At 35.5% G+C, this 14,611-nt stretch overlaps 1 protein-coding gene across 1 annotated transcript in view; it reads left to right on the top strand.

Annotated features, from left to right (window-relative positions):
• AFG1L (AFG1 like ATPase) overlaps positions 1-14,611 on the top strand; it is a gene marked incomplete at both ends in the record, with an annotated part of 67,668 nt that overhangs the window by 19,714 nt on the left and 33,343 nt on the right. Inside the window, 4 exons of the mRNA XM_081998519.1 lie at positions 441-542; positions 1,942-2,072; positions 7,481-7,580; positions 10,146-10,204. Coding sequence (XP_081854645.1) covers positions 441-542; positions 1,942-2,072; positions 7,481-7,580; positions 10,146-10,204 — 392 coding nt within the window. The remainder of the gene's footprint in view (positions 1-440; positions 543-1,941; positions 2,073-7,480; positions 7,581-10,145; positions 10,205-14,611) is intronic.

The raw sequence follows: 14,611 nt of genomic DNA on the forward strand, positions 1-14,611 counted from the left end.
TACATTACCATGTGTAGTTTTGTTTCAGAGTTACCCATGCACTAATATTCAAGAATGCAATATAAGAATTTGGGAAGTAATTGAGAGGGCCACGGGGAGAATTTATATATTCTGATTGCAACAATGCAGCATAAAAACATACTTGCTTTTCAAAAGGAAATACTGAGGGTGTTTTCTGGATGCGTATGAAGCCATTTGTGCAACCTTTGGGCCATCTCTGTGTGGATCAAAATTTTAAAACAAAAAAATAAAAATGCAGTTGTTCCAAGTTTTTGAACATAAAATGTAACTGTTCTTCACAAACTGTCTGGTCTTGTACTTACTCTGTGGAAGAAAATAGTTTCATTAGTTTAAAGCTAATGAACAATCATTATTGTAATCAGTACATACTGTTATTAAAATAACTAGCTGTTTGGGGTTTTTTTGTTTTTTATTTGAAGGCACGGGAAAGACAATGGTGATGGACATGTTCTATTCTCACTTAGAAGTAGAAAGGAAGAAGAGAGTCCATTTTCATGGCTTCATGCTAGACGTACACCAGAGTAAGTGCAGGCACAGGTATTTACAAGAATTTTATGAATTACGATATCTATTAAAAACGTTTGTCTCATTCTCATATTCATATTAATGAACACAACTTTATTTAAGTATTTAAGCAAAAAAAGTAAAAAAGAGAGAAGTTAAAAGATTTTAGCATTTTCTGTCATACCAGAATAGATATTTATTGCATATTATTTCTCAAGTATCTTTTCTCAATTCTGTACACCTGATTATATGGAAAACTTGGGTGTATATTTAGGGTTAAATCCTTAACTAAATGTTCTCCAGTTACCAGTTAGCTTACATGCAATCTGAAAGAAGGCAATTGCTAAAACTGAAACAGTAAAGGTTAAATTGAATCTGCATTTTTAATAAGCAATAACTAAATCAGATATAAACATCAAGGAGAACAACAACTGTTCTGATTGGCAAACTTAGTAATACTTTCAGCAATTTGGAGGAAAAAATGATAGAAGGAAGTTCATCCTAAGTCTCAGAAAATTTTCTGACATAGTGTATAAGGCACTGCGTTTTGATGGAGATACTGTTTTAGATGTTTTAACATTTGCTTCTGTTTCTGAATTCTATGACCTTAAAACCCTGTGCAATTGTTAAATAAAACTGTAATTTACAAGTATTGTGACAGCTGCATTTTTCTTGGGAAGCTTTCATTGGTATAAAGAACTTCTGCCACTTTTAGTGCCCTCTTTTCTGTCATCAGTGGGTCACTGTTGAGATTTTCTGTTTCCATTTCTTGTCATTTGTACTTAATCTTAACAAAGGTAGATTCTTACTGCAGGATCTTTGTTCTCCGAATGTTTGTTTATAGTCAGTTGGAATACAATCCATGAGACAGTGAAGGTATGGATGAAATAATCTTACTTTGTGCCAGTATCATTATCTATACTTTTTAAAACGCAACTGTGTTGCTATGTCTGAATTCTTTTAACTAAATGCCTTCTAAGTATACTTCAGACAGTGCAAAGCACAGAGCTATGCCATTGATTTGTAAATGCCGTAAGGGTTTTTAATACTCTGAGAGAAGATTAAGACAGAAAATGCCAAATTAAAGTGAAACTGAAACTAGGGTCATGAATTGGAGCAAGATAAAACTGTAATTTATATCACTCTTTAAAAGATAAAGTATAGGTGCATAGCATTCAGGGGTTCTTTGATTTTTGTTTTACGTACTTCTAAACAAGAAAATATGAATCACAGAATCTATGAGCTTTTAATAGTGGCATGGATGTGGTTTTGCCTTCTTGAAATTGGACTGAATTTGAAGCTTTCTTATTTTTACTGGACTAGGTTACTTTTTATTTGGTAGCTACATAATTTTGTTCTCCCTATCTTAGAAAAAGAATTATGAAATACTTGTTCTTTTCTGTTTTATCAACTCAGGAATACATCGCCTTAAGCAGAGCTTGCCAAAAAGAAAGGCAGGATTTATGGCCAAATCATATGACCCAATTGCACCGGTAGCAGAGGAAATAAGTGAAGAGGCTGCTCTCTTATGTTTTGATGAATTTCAGGTAAGAAGTCAGAGATTATTTCTTTGCTTCAAGGGAAACCTCATAGAATTACTTTTAATCTTAAAATATGACACTTGTTAGTGCTAATATAGTATTTGAATTACTGGCCAGTAGTGAACTGTAGAAGTTGAAGAGTAGAAGTCATTTCAGTTTTGAAGATGATGGTTGTTGTTTTGGTTTTTTTTCCAGGAGATATGGTGTAAGTTGGCAGTTTAAGTCCCCTTATAGTGCTTTCATTTACCAGTCTAGTTACTGGTCATACAAGGGGATATTAGAGTTTGGTGAGAGGCTCCTGAGTACTTCAGGGAAGGGACCATCATCTTGTACTGAGTCTGTACAGTGCCCAGGAGAGTAGTCACCCGATGCTTGCTTGGCATGCCTGGTCTTTGCCCTAGTTCATATAATGCAACAGAATTGTCTCAGTGTGATTAAGGATGTGGAAATAACATGTCAAATTCAGCCTAAATTCTTTCCTAGAGTTACTGGAGCCTTTGGCATGGCAGTGCTAGATTATATCAATGTAACTAACATTTTAAGAAACTTTTATTCAATTAAATGTGAAAATTAAAAATAAACTCATAAAATGATCTTTGCCCAGGCTAACTCGGTTGTTTCATTTGTTTTACACAGCTTGTGAATTTTGTTTTAAGGGTGTGTCATAAATTTAAATGTAGAATTGCTTTTTAGGAGAGGGGCTGGAGGTATTTGACAGCTCTAATCAGCTGAGTCTTTTTTTCATTCAGAGAGAAAATGCAGAGCAAGATAAGAACAGATCTGTGTTACTTCTCCAATCACCAGTAGTGGAATAATAATCTGTTAGCTGTGAATTATGTTCTTAAATGAATACATTACTGAAAAGGATAGAGCAATTTGTATCTCCTAGCTATTATTTTACAAGTCTGCACATCCAGGAAAACAACTAGTTTATGATCAGCTCCCTTGAAGGGGATATTTGTAGCTGTAAAGTAGTAAGTGTTCTTTTAAGATACTCTTGCATTTTTTGACAAGGTGTTTGATCGATGGTTTCAGAATGTGTGTGTGGGGGGTGGTGTGGGGTCATTGCAATTGCTGCTGTTTGATCATTTAAATTGTGCTTTATCTAGTGAATATGAATGCTGGGCTTCCAAAACTTGCAGTATAGAATCTAAACACAGAGACAGTTGTATTTATACTATGAAGAAATGGGAGGGTTTGGAGAGGGCAGGGAGGAGTATTAACTGTCATGACATCAGATGCTGAAATGGTAAAAAGAGGCACCTTTGCTGTACCATGTGTTAGTGTAAATAACTGCTTTTCTGTGTAAATGCCCACTGATTTCATATCCTGGTGTTGCTGTGTTTCCAGACTGTTTGTCATGTTTCCACATTTTAAGGAGACAGACTGGTATTTTCTGTTTCCAAATTGATTGCCTGCTCCCCCTGCTGACTTGCTTGAGGTACACCAATCACTTCAATTGTAAAAATCACCTGTTTTTGTCAGCGAGTCACAGTTGGGAAAGTAATACAGGAACTATATTTTAAAATGTGTATCTAAGACGTTGCATTCTTATGTGAATTTTAAAAATCTACTTGTTCTGGGTGTACTAATGTTCTAAATTCACAGATTTCTGAACAGCTGGATTTCTTGACTGATTTTCTGTAGCATGGAACACTATGCAGGCTTTGCCTACTGAAGAGGAGTCCCATCTTTCTGACATTTTGCAGAAGGCACTGAATTTGGGAGAAGAAACCTTCTGCTTAAACAGTCATAAAGTAGTGCAGTGGCTGGAAGAGCAGCTCACATGGTTGCACAATTTACATTGATAATAAGGAACCATATCTTAGTTCAGGATGTTTGCAACTCATTTCCCCAGTGGAGGTAATGGCTAAATTACACTGCAGTCTGATTCACTCATATTTAAAGAATTATTAGATTAAAGTGAAACTGGAAAGAGCTAGAGACTTAGAACATATACTGATCTGACTTGCAGACAAAGCTATGGGGCTGTTTTGACAGATAGAAAGTCAAGTTGGGTCTATACTATTTTGGCAAAATACTTGTGTGTGGAGGAAACATCAGAAAACTATTGATATTTGGTTGAAACACTTCAGGTTGCTTTCAAATACCTGTTGAAAAAAAAAAGCTGAATTTATTTATCTTAAGATCAGATGTGGATGAGTGGTATTGTAGCAGGGACAGCAAAAAGTAGTGTTAATGCTCATATTTCAGAGGAAAACAAATACAGAACTTCAAAAGACAAAAGCATTGCTGAGGTTGCACATTCCTCTCTGACAGTGGGCTAAAGCAAAACAGAAGTACTCTGAAGTGAATCTTCTTGCAAAGCCTAGAGAAATGTTGAACAAGTGGAGAGTTGACTAATTGATGTAGAAAAATATTTCAGTACTTTTTTAAAAGTAGTTTTGTGCGTTCCAAAATATTGTCATAATAAAAAAAGTAAATTCCTAGGTCTTAAATGTTTCTTTTTGCAGATACTGTGTGATAGCCAGGACCTGAGTGATGGCATTAAGCTTCTGAGTTTGTCCATTCTGAAGCAGGTTTTCATCAGCATTTGCCTGAGCCACAGGCTCTTGGGTTATTAAAGCACTGCTATTTCTTACTGATCTTTGTCATACAGTTTACTGTAAATATTCAAGTCTTTAAGCCGTTCTAAAAATGTGTCCTTATTTTGAAGAAAAACCCTAGAATTAAGCCATTTCTAATTATAATTTTGATGTTTTAGAACACAGAAGCTGGCCAATAAAAAGAGACTAGTTATTGTTTAGTGATCAAGTAACTACACTCAGGTAATTAGACACTCTAATTTTGGCACGTGATTGTAACCTATGTTAGTTAGTATTGATACTGAAAACAGAATCCCTGCTTCTTGGTAAGCTGGATGATCATAGAGTGTTAGTCTTTATACCTTTGGTACCACTTGGACTTAAAGCAAACTACGATTTAGGGAGTTTTTACTAACCTGCATGCTATTAAAAGCTTCTAATAAAAATTAGGCTCTTATTTTGATGCTAACACTAATTACTGATAATACATGCTTATGTTTGTCATTCATTACGTGGAACTGTACCAATCAGTGGATGACTGAGTCTCAGGCACTTACACATGTAAATTAACTATTAGTCTAGTGTTTTTTCTTTCTTTTTTTTTTACGTGCATCGTAATGGAAAGCATCACTAGGTCATAAAAATCTTTTCTCTTAAATGCTAATGAAATTTCTCCATTCTCTCCATTAGCAGGCTCTCCTTATTGGTAATTTGTAGCCTTTGCTTTTGTTCCCAGTTGCAATGAATGCTGGATACAGTAAAAAACATGAGAAATGACAATGCTTGAGTTACTGTCTTCTCCGTGCTTTACCCTGTAGAAATTTTCTGTCTTTCCCAAACTGTATTAGATAAAAAGAGCAGATATTTGCATGCCAGTTCTCAAAATGGCCCTTGCTTTTTGTCAGAACTTTTGAGACTTGTATTTTTTTGTAATGGAGTTGAAAACATCGTAATTCCTTATCAAATAACACTCTCTTATTCATGAGAACTGTTACTGTTTTCTTTTATGTGAGCATTAATATTCTTTCTCCTGCCTGTTTTCTAAAGGTAGCACACCTTACAGTATTTTTTTAAAAAAAAGTTTGTATCAAAATAGTTTATATAATTTATATAATTTATTTTATAGATTTACATAATACATATTTTAAAGTTTGCTATTAGGCTTGCTTTGTGGTACAAGAAATTTAATTACCCCTAAAATGCACATATATACTGATTCCTTGTGTGTCTTGTTTTTTAGAAACAAGGAAAGTTCCTAAATTTTAGTATTCAGAAGAAATAAGTTATTGGTAGGTGAGTGCATAGGCAGATACATTAGACGTATAGTACAATAGTGAATTACTATGAGCTTTTTGGCGTATCGGATCTTAGTAATCAGAGATGTGCAAATCTGAAGGGCATGTTACTGATTGTGAAAAAGTTTGTTTTTGAAAACAGAAAAAAATTTCTATATTAATGCATTCCATAGAACTAATTAGAAGAAATCTTTGGAAGAAGGAAACCGTTGTTTACATGTGGTTCCTTGTGAACATTATTGCTTCCAAACTAGCTGAAAGGAATGTAACCTAAGTCTTTTACTGTATCTAGTGTAGAATTAATTTTTTTTGCTGCCTAGAAAGGTCATTTAGAAATGGGGGAATGATGGGGAGTGGGGTGGTGGTAGAGTAAGGGAGAAAAATCATACTGGTTGAAGTCTTTCTGTAGATGTATAACTATCACAGCATACACACCTGAACTGGCAAAGCATAGGAATCTGTCAGTCTGTTGTTTAATGAGTGTGTATAACTCTCAGCATGCCACCACTTTTTTTTATTTTCTCAGAATTGGAGGTCTGTTTTGGTAAGTCAAAATGCAACAAGTGACTATATAATAATCAAAGGGAGTGCAGGAGAAACAAGTGTAATGATGATAAAGTTGGTTTACTTATTAGGTTTGTTGATCTCAGCTGGTAAACTCCTGTGAAATAGAAATTGCTGTTGTAACAATGGGGGCATTTTGTTCAGAAAGAATTACTACTTTCTTTTTTTGTTTGTACAGCGTGGTTTCTGTTTTGTGTTCGTCTTATTTCTGTACTGTGAAGCAAGTTATAGATATTTAAAGAAATTTTACTTTATGGCTTATGTTTTAGTCTTTTTATATTTTTTTTTTTCTTCTCCCTGGTATTATTTGTCCCACCCATTTTTATTTTTTGTTAGTGTTTTGTGCCTGAAGGTTAGAAGAGGCTGACTGTGCTGGAAGTGACTGCCGTGCCTTTTGATTATTCATGGACAGTAATAGAAGGCACTTAAAAAGAACAATGAAATTGCTTATTTTTGTGATGGGCCATCTGTTGAATTGTTTTTTGCAACAATCACACAATAGTATCTATGTCATACCATTCTATTTTCAACAGCAGCTGATTATGTATAGTTGGCTACTTGTCTTTATTTCTGAAGTCCCATGACCATTTAAATTCACCTCTGCAAACCTTTGCCTCAAAGGTAATAGAAATGTAAAACACCCAGTGTGTATTTTCTTTCTGTCTTCTGTTTTTTTCCATGTTGTTTTTAATTAATTAGGCCTCTTAAATGTTTAGGTCTGTTTTCTGTGTCTCCCACCTGTAGTTTTATAATAGAAGTTAACATGGAATCATTTAGCAATTGGTAAAGAAATGGTGGAGTTTGGCAATAAAGAGCAGGCAAGTTTTGAAAGACTGATACATTCACTGCTTATTAATTATCCCTTTTATTTTTTTTCTTGCCAAGCAATAATTAGAATCTTTCTCCATGGCTTTCACTAACAAGTATTTTTCCTAGCTATAAAGCCACTTGCAGATCTATTGCAGCAGAAGCTGAAAGCAAGATAAAACAATTGTGTTGTCTTCTACAGGTCACTGACATTGCTGATGCCATGATTCTGAAGCAGCTTTTTGAAAATCTGTTCCAAAATGGGGTTGTCGTTGTGGCAACATCTAACAGGCCGCCAGAAGGTAAAAACAAACATGCTATTAGTATTATCCAAATACAGTGAATCTCAATATCTTAAAAAAACAATCGTGTTAAAATCATATAGTATTTAATACTTATAAACTCTCTAGTTTTCAAGAATCTGAGATACTCCAATTTGTCCCCTGTTTTTTGTGTTCTTGAGGAAGAACGGTTTTTCACTAAGTCTTCTCCCAAAACTCAAGGTGTTCCTCCCCCCATCTCCCCTGGGGGGAGGGGGATTTGTGAAAACACAAATTCTTCTGTGCGTTCCACTATTCTCTACTCTATCCAAACCAGTGGGAGGGTATTTGGGGACAGGGGAGTTCAGCAGAGGTGAAATATTGCTTCTGTTTTGGAAGTATTCCAGGACAGGAAAAGATCATATTCTGCACAAGAGAGGGGAAATTAGAGTATGTTCCTTCCTGGTTTGTAACAAGGAAACTTGCAGACTTGATCCACCAGCTCAAAGGAGAACCCCTTATCAAAATACCATTCTCTCAGCCTGGTTTGACATCACTTGTTGGGAATTACTTAGGTGGAGTCTTGTTTCCATTTCTAGCAATATTTTTACATAGAGAGTGACTATCTAGGTAGATTCTTCTACAAAGTCCCCAAATCTCTATGGGTTTTAACCAAGCAGTAACTGTAATTTTTTGTAGAGGAGAAAAATGTTTGTTATAGTGTAGCATTAGCAGTTTGCATAGTGCATGCTTGCTACGCAGCTTTTATGACATTTCAGATTAATTTCAGATGTTTGCAAAAGTTACTGAAGAGTTACGGTATTAACTGTAACTACCAGTTAGTTTTCCTACCCCAATTAATTGAGTAAAAGAGAATCACTAAAGATTTATAATGCACTTTATCTACAAAAAACAAAAAAAAAGAGAAGAAAACGCTCAAATGTTTTTATTAGGAAAAATTTCTTCACTAAGAGGGTGGTCAGGCATTGGAACAGGCTGCCCAGGGAGGTGGTGGAGTCGCCATCCCTGGAAGTGTTCAAAAAACGTGTGGATGTGGCGCTTCAGGACATGGTTTAGGGGACATGGTGGTTCTGGATTAATGGTTGGACTTGATGATCTTAAAGGTCCTTTCCAACCTAGTGATTCTGTGATTCTGTGATTCTGTAATAGAGGGGCAAATAATTTCCCATTGGTTTATTTTCCTTGTTTGAGCAAACAAGATGAAATCATAACTACTGTAGTTGGGTTGGCTACAGATAAACTGAATGCGGGTGCCTTACTCAGTTGGGAACCATCCTTGTGTTTTTTGAAGCACTACACTTTAAAGTTCAGGAGATATTTTTATCATAACTTGGGTTTTGTTTCCCACATCTTAAATTGAGATGTCAGTTTGTGACCATTATTGTTGTATGGTTTTTTTTTTAAAATACATATTAAGTCTCTGTGTCAACCTGAAAGATACGCAGTTGTACTAACTACCCAACAGAGAATGTCAGGAACAGCATCTCCTGAACTGAGCTGGAGATGCAGTTCAGACATGGGTCAATGCCTGTCTCTTCTTCCCTTCTCACTACTCTTCCATGCTCACAGCGTGTGTCTGAAGTCCTCCCACAGGAAAGAGGTTTGGGTTGTGTAGTATTCTACATCAAGGTTTAAGACTGAATTGAGAGATTCATTTCTTGTGGATACAAAGGGGAAAAGTGGCCTTTTCATTAGACAGCAGATGTACCCAGCTGCTGACCATTTAGTGATATGCTTAACCATGTGAACTGCCCTGGGGAAAGATGAAGGGAAATACTCAGGTGTAGTGTTTGAGGAATCCTGGCTTCATTTCTCCACCAAGACTACTGTTTATTTTTCTCATCCTCACAAAACAGAGACATAATACAAAACTTATTAACTAAAAGAACTAACAGAAGTAACTGTCTTACAGTACTGTTACATGTTCACTAATTTTTGCAAATAAATATGCACTTCGTTGCTGTTTTAATAAGTGTATAGCTATCATGATTTGCAGAGTTATGAATGAGAATGATACATGGCTTCATACAGATTGGTTAGTGATTAGAGTGCAGAATCACCTTCACTGATATTTTTCCTAAATATTTTTGTGTACATATCCAATTTTGTGAAAACCATTTTGTAGATGTACCACAGTAAACTGGATGATACTAACTTTGTAACTCAAATAGTGTATTTTTAGTTTATGTTGGGTTTTTCCCCTCTGCCAAATGCTTGGGACTTAGCAGTTGCATAGTTTTGGCCTTCTAATCATACCAATGTATAGCCAGCATTACAAATCCTTTCTTATATCCTTACTTTAAAACAGATGCTTGTCTTATTTGCTCTGCTAAAATCAGTTATATGTTGTTAGAGATTTAAGTCATGTTTCCCTCCCTGCCTTTTTCAGACTTTCTCAGGATGTTCCTTTCTTCCTTAAGAATTGAATTTTCATACAGCAAAAGAAAAACCAATTTCAGCTCTCCTTTTCTGCCTTTTGTTCCTCCTCTCTCTAGCAACACTGAGTTTTATTTGCCAGACTAAAAGACAAGCTGACATTGTTATTAAGACTAAGTAGCAAAATGATACTGATTTCCTTTCTTTCAGATCTCTATAAAAATGGTCTTCAGAGAGCTAATTTTGTACCATTCATTGCTGTGCTGAAGGTAAGGAGAGTCACTTGTTACATGCTTTTCAATTTTGCCTGCTGTATTAATAAATTAGAGATTTGTACAGGATTGCTTTGATACTAGTTCCCAAATAAGATGTGTACACTTTAACTGTTTGAGGCAAAAAGAATTGAAGGTAAGGCAAAAAGGAAGTCATCTTCTCTAGAATTAACATATCTTGAAGGCTGGACATTTTTAGTATGACAAAAAATTACCTTTTTGACTAAGGTAGTAGAATTTGTTTGTTTGGATAGGACTTTCTTACTTGTGTGTATATGCCGAGTAGTATAGCATTCCTCTAACAGTTATACTTGTGTACAAGGTGTACTTGTGGACATGTTGCATTTATTATCCTACGAAAACTTGGTGTTCCTTTGGTGTAGGGAAAGGAGTGTTTGGTATGTACCCCTCAATTACCTTGTTTCTGGGTTTTTCTTGTGTGTAAGTGGTTTTCTGCATGGATATTTGTGAGGCTTCATGTGATGTTCAACACGCAGCAGGTCTGAAGCAAGCTTCCTGGAGTCTGTATGTTGTAGTATGGCAGTCCGTAAACTTTATAATTGCTTCATTTAGTTTAAAAAATGAAGCATCCTTTCTCAATGTGAATAATACAATCAGTTGCTTATTTTACTGTTTAAAAAAAAACCCATATGCTGAACTCACACTTTTAAGTTCTGGGTAAGTTGCAGATATTTTTAATTCACAAATTGTATTGTTATGTTATTGAGGGCTAGCATACAGCTCCTGTGTCCTGCTCCACCTGGGCTGACATGACATTTTAAATGGAAAGAACAACATTTCCCTACCTCACAACAGTTTTGCCAGCATAAATATATGAATAATGTTAACTATATCAATATCTAAGATAAAAGAAAGGTAAGATAGAGTTTAGGGTAGGTTTGGCTTAGTGAAAAGAAATTTGGAGTTGCTGAATGGATACATTGGTTGGATGTTTCTGTTAAGGTGGTCAGTAGTAAAGCAGTTGACAGGGGCCTTGGGTTTTCAGTGGGGCATTTTGGAATTGTAAGATTGTTTAATTGCCTAAGCACCTTTGAAAAACCCATCTAATGTTGACATTTGAGCAATTACCAGGTTTCAAAGTTAATGTGCCATTGACATGAATGTGGCACTCCTATGTGTCTCAGAATGGCTGTGTATAAAGTCAGGGAGGTTACCAGTGAAAGTGGTTCTTACCTGGATGGCTTTAGGAAAGTAAGAAACATAAAAATAAATGAACAACCACTTCCACTTCAGATTCTTGAAAAGGGCTTATTCTGTAGCTGACTGCATTGGATACAGGAGAGGTCCTGATCCTAGAGCGTTTTCAAGAGTAGTGGTTGTTTCATATGCATTTGCTTTTTGAAATGCAGCATCTGTGGCAAATCTTTCTTTTTGACATCTCGCTCCTTGTCTGACTCTTACTTTTCTTCTTGATAAATGTAAGGCTTTTTCATTTTACTGATGATGAGACTTAAAGAATGTCTATCATGTATGCCTATTTGTCGTTTCCTTTTTTCTCTTTTTGGCTAGCTGAAGAAAAAAAAGTGAAATGTAGTTTATGCATACAGAACACCTCACCAGGACTGGGAAAATAATCTAAATTTTTAGAAGGGACCTTGTGGATAGAATGCTGAGAGGAGCCCTAATATGGATTGGTTTAGAACTGTGACAGAGGATGGAGTAGTGCAAAAAGAAACAAGTAGCACAACTCAGACTAGAGGTAGATGAACATTACCATAATAATGAATGAAGGGAGAAAAAAGGTTTCATGCAACACACTATTCAGCAGGGCCTTTCTAAAATTCTGCATTGCATGTCATCTTTTTTTTCCCCTACATCTTTGTGTTTTAACACTGCTCTAAATATATCTGCCTCTAATGTCACTTTAATAAATGTTGTCAATATAACATGATTCTGAATAATGCCTGAAAGGTGGATCAGAAGAAGCTTATCAGCAAATGCTTCTCTGACCTTAGTTGGAAAATGGAAGGGTAATGGCAAAGCATTAAAAAGAATAATTAAAAAATTTCCAAATCTACATTTTTAATTCAACATATCAGAAGTAGGCATAAAAAAAACCACTGGAATGTATTTTAAAGTAAGACTTTAATAAATGACCTTTACATTACAAAGGTGTAGATAGAACTACATTGATACTTTGGCGGTGGTGGTTTGAGAAATGCAGATTTAGGCTTCCCGGACGAGTGTATAATTGCACCATGGCATCCCTGTATTTTTTTCTCATGGCAGTGGTTTTAATGGATGGAATAGCTTCTGCATCAGCTGTTTCTAATTCCATGTGCAACTTTAGGAAATGTAAAGATGATATCTTCCAGGGTTTTGCAAGGAAATATAATGGAAAAATATTACATTGGATGCTTGCAAATGTGATTTACTGTGTTCTGTACCTTCACCTCATCCCAAGTGCCATGTGTGTCTGTGGTAGTGTCATTCTCATCTAACCTGTTCCCTGACAGTGGCTTTGACAACTTGGACTAACTTTTGTCTTAGTTTTCTCTGAACTCAGACCCTCTTGCAGGGCTTTTGTTTGGGGTTAGGTGAATGGTTTTTTTTTGTTTGTTTGTGAAATTAACTTTTAAGATCATAAATCTTAAAATAAGGTCGTAGCACTAAAAGTAGTTCAAGTTCAACACAGGAGCTTCGAATTCTTTTAAATAGTCTTGGAAAGATGGCATGAATGGAAAGTATCAGCAGTACATTTCTGTGAAGAGAAGCTTCACTTGAAATAGGTTTCAAGCTGTTTCCATTCCTCATAAATGGAACGCGTAGTTCCTAGATACCCTGGTAACTGTTTTACAAAAATCTTTCCCTTTAAATGATCAAAAGAAACAGTTTCTGTCCTAGATCCAGAATTACCAATATTCATCCTTAATATAGTTGTTATCTTTGTTTTTTCAGGTTACATAATTCCAGTGTCTGGTTTTGGGTTCCTATTTCTTACACAGATAACTACAAACCAATTTCTGTAGAATAAGCACAAAGGTGAAACAGTGCTCTAGGGAAGATAGAGTTATCTTGCAATAATATGCAATAACTGCAAACACATACTGTCTTTGTATTTTTGTCTGTATTTGCCTTTCTAGGTGGCAAATTACTGGGGACAACTGATTGCTGAATGCCTGCAGTGGGAGGTGCAACTGATACGTACCACTTTCTAGGGCCACATAAAAGCTCCAGGTCTGTGTAGCTGGGCAGGCCAGTGAGACTATTGGCAGCTCTTCCTGCCCTGCGTGTGTTCCCTGCCCAATTCTGAACCTATCCCAGTATTCTGATCTTTTGAAATCTTAAATAGTTTGAGAACTAATTTTTCAGCGATTCTTTAATCCTGTAATTTAAAGGGGTAGTTTTCATAAACAGGGTAAAATTCTCAGTTGGTCAGTTTATTGTTGTGGCTAAAATTCTTTGGGACAAAATATTCTTTATGGAAGGGCTTAATTTCTGCAACAGATAAGAGTGCTGCTTCAGTCCATGAAATTTTACAAGGATAGAGCTTTACAGAGATAGTAAGTATTAGGAAGGAAAATCTTTTAATTCTATAATTGCAATTAGATTCAGTCCCTTCTGATTGAGCTTTTAATCTTGCAGCGTCTCTTACCAAGCATTTTAAAGTACATGGAACACCTAAGTGATTTTTTTTTTTAACAAAGGTAGTTCTTGAAAAGAAAAATATTAACTGCTCACAGTTACTTTGTTCAAATGCTTAGAGCAGAAATACTCCAAAATTTGTTAATCTAAACAAATAAGAAATACAAAAATTTTCTAAATATTTTAAAACTGGTTTACAAATAAGCCGTGTATCTTTAACAACTTGATGTAAATTCTGAAGTGAGGCTCTTCAAAAAAAAGAGAAAGCAGGCTTTAATTTACTGGTTTGGCAGTAATTTTGGCAACATTGTAATTTTTGCAGACATTTACATCAACTGTTCTGGAATCCTAATTCTAATTCAGTGACTAGTTCAATGCTTCTTTCTCTGGAAAATCAGGAAGGGAAGCTCCCCAAATAGTTTGTTGTGTAGAGTCTATAACTTAAATGAGCAGCCCTTGAGCTTCCAAAGGTTTTTCTGGAACCATAGCGTGAAGTTTTAAAATGTCAAGCTGAGTCAAAATACCAAATACGTAACTTCTGCATTTTGTCAGGTTTTCTTCATGAAGTAGGCATACACTGCACCAAATTCTAACTGAAAGAAAGCTTTAGGACCTTTCATAGCCTGAGAATACCTTTAAAAGGTATCGTTTTAAAATAGAATGTTTGGCTTTGGCTACTTGCATTTTGCTTTTCACTAAAGAGAAAGAATCAACCAGAAACCTCTTGTCAGTAGGACATGAAATTACTGTAAGCTTCCTGTAGTGAACTTTTTTTTTTTCTTCTCCTGATAGGGACCA

The sequence above is a fragment of the Phaethon aethereus genome (genome assembly GCF_964289735.1).
Source record: "Phaethon aethereus genome assembly, chromosome: 3".
In the NCBI taxonomy this organism is placed as follows: Eukaryota; Metazoa; Chordata; class Aves; order Phaethontiformes; family Phaethontidae; genus Phaethon; species Phaethon aethereus.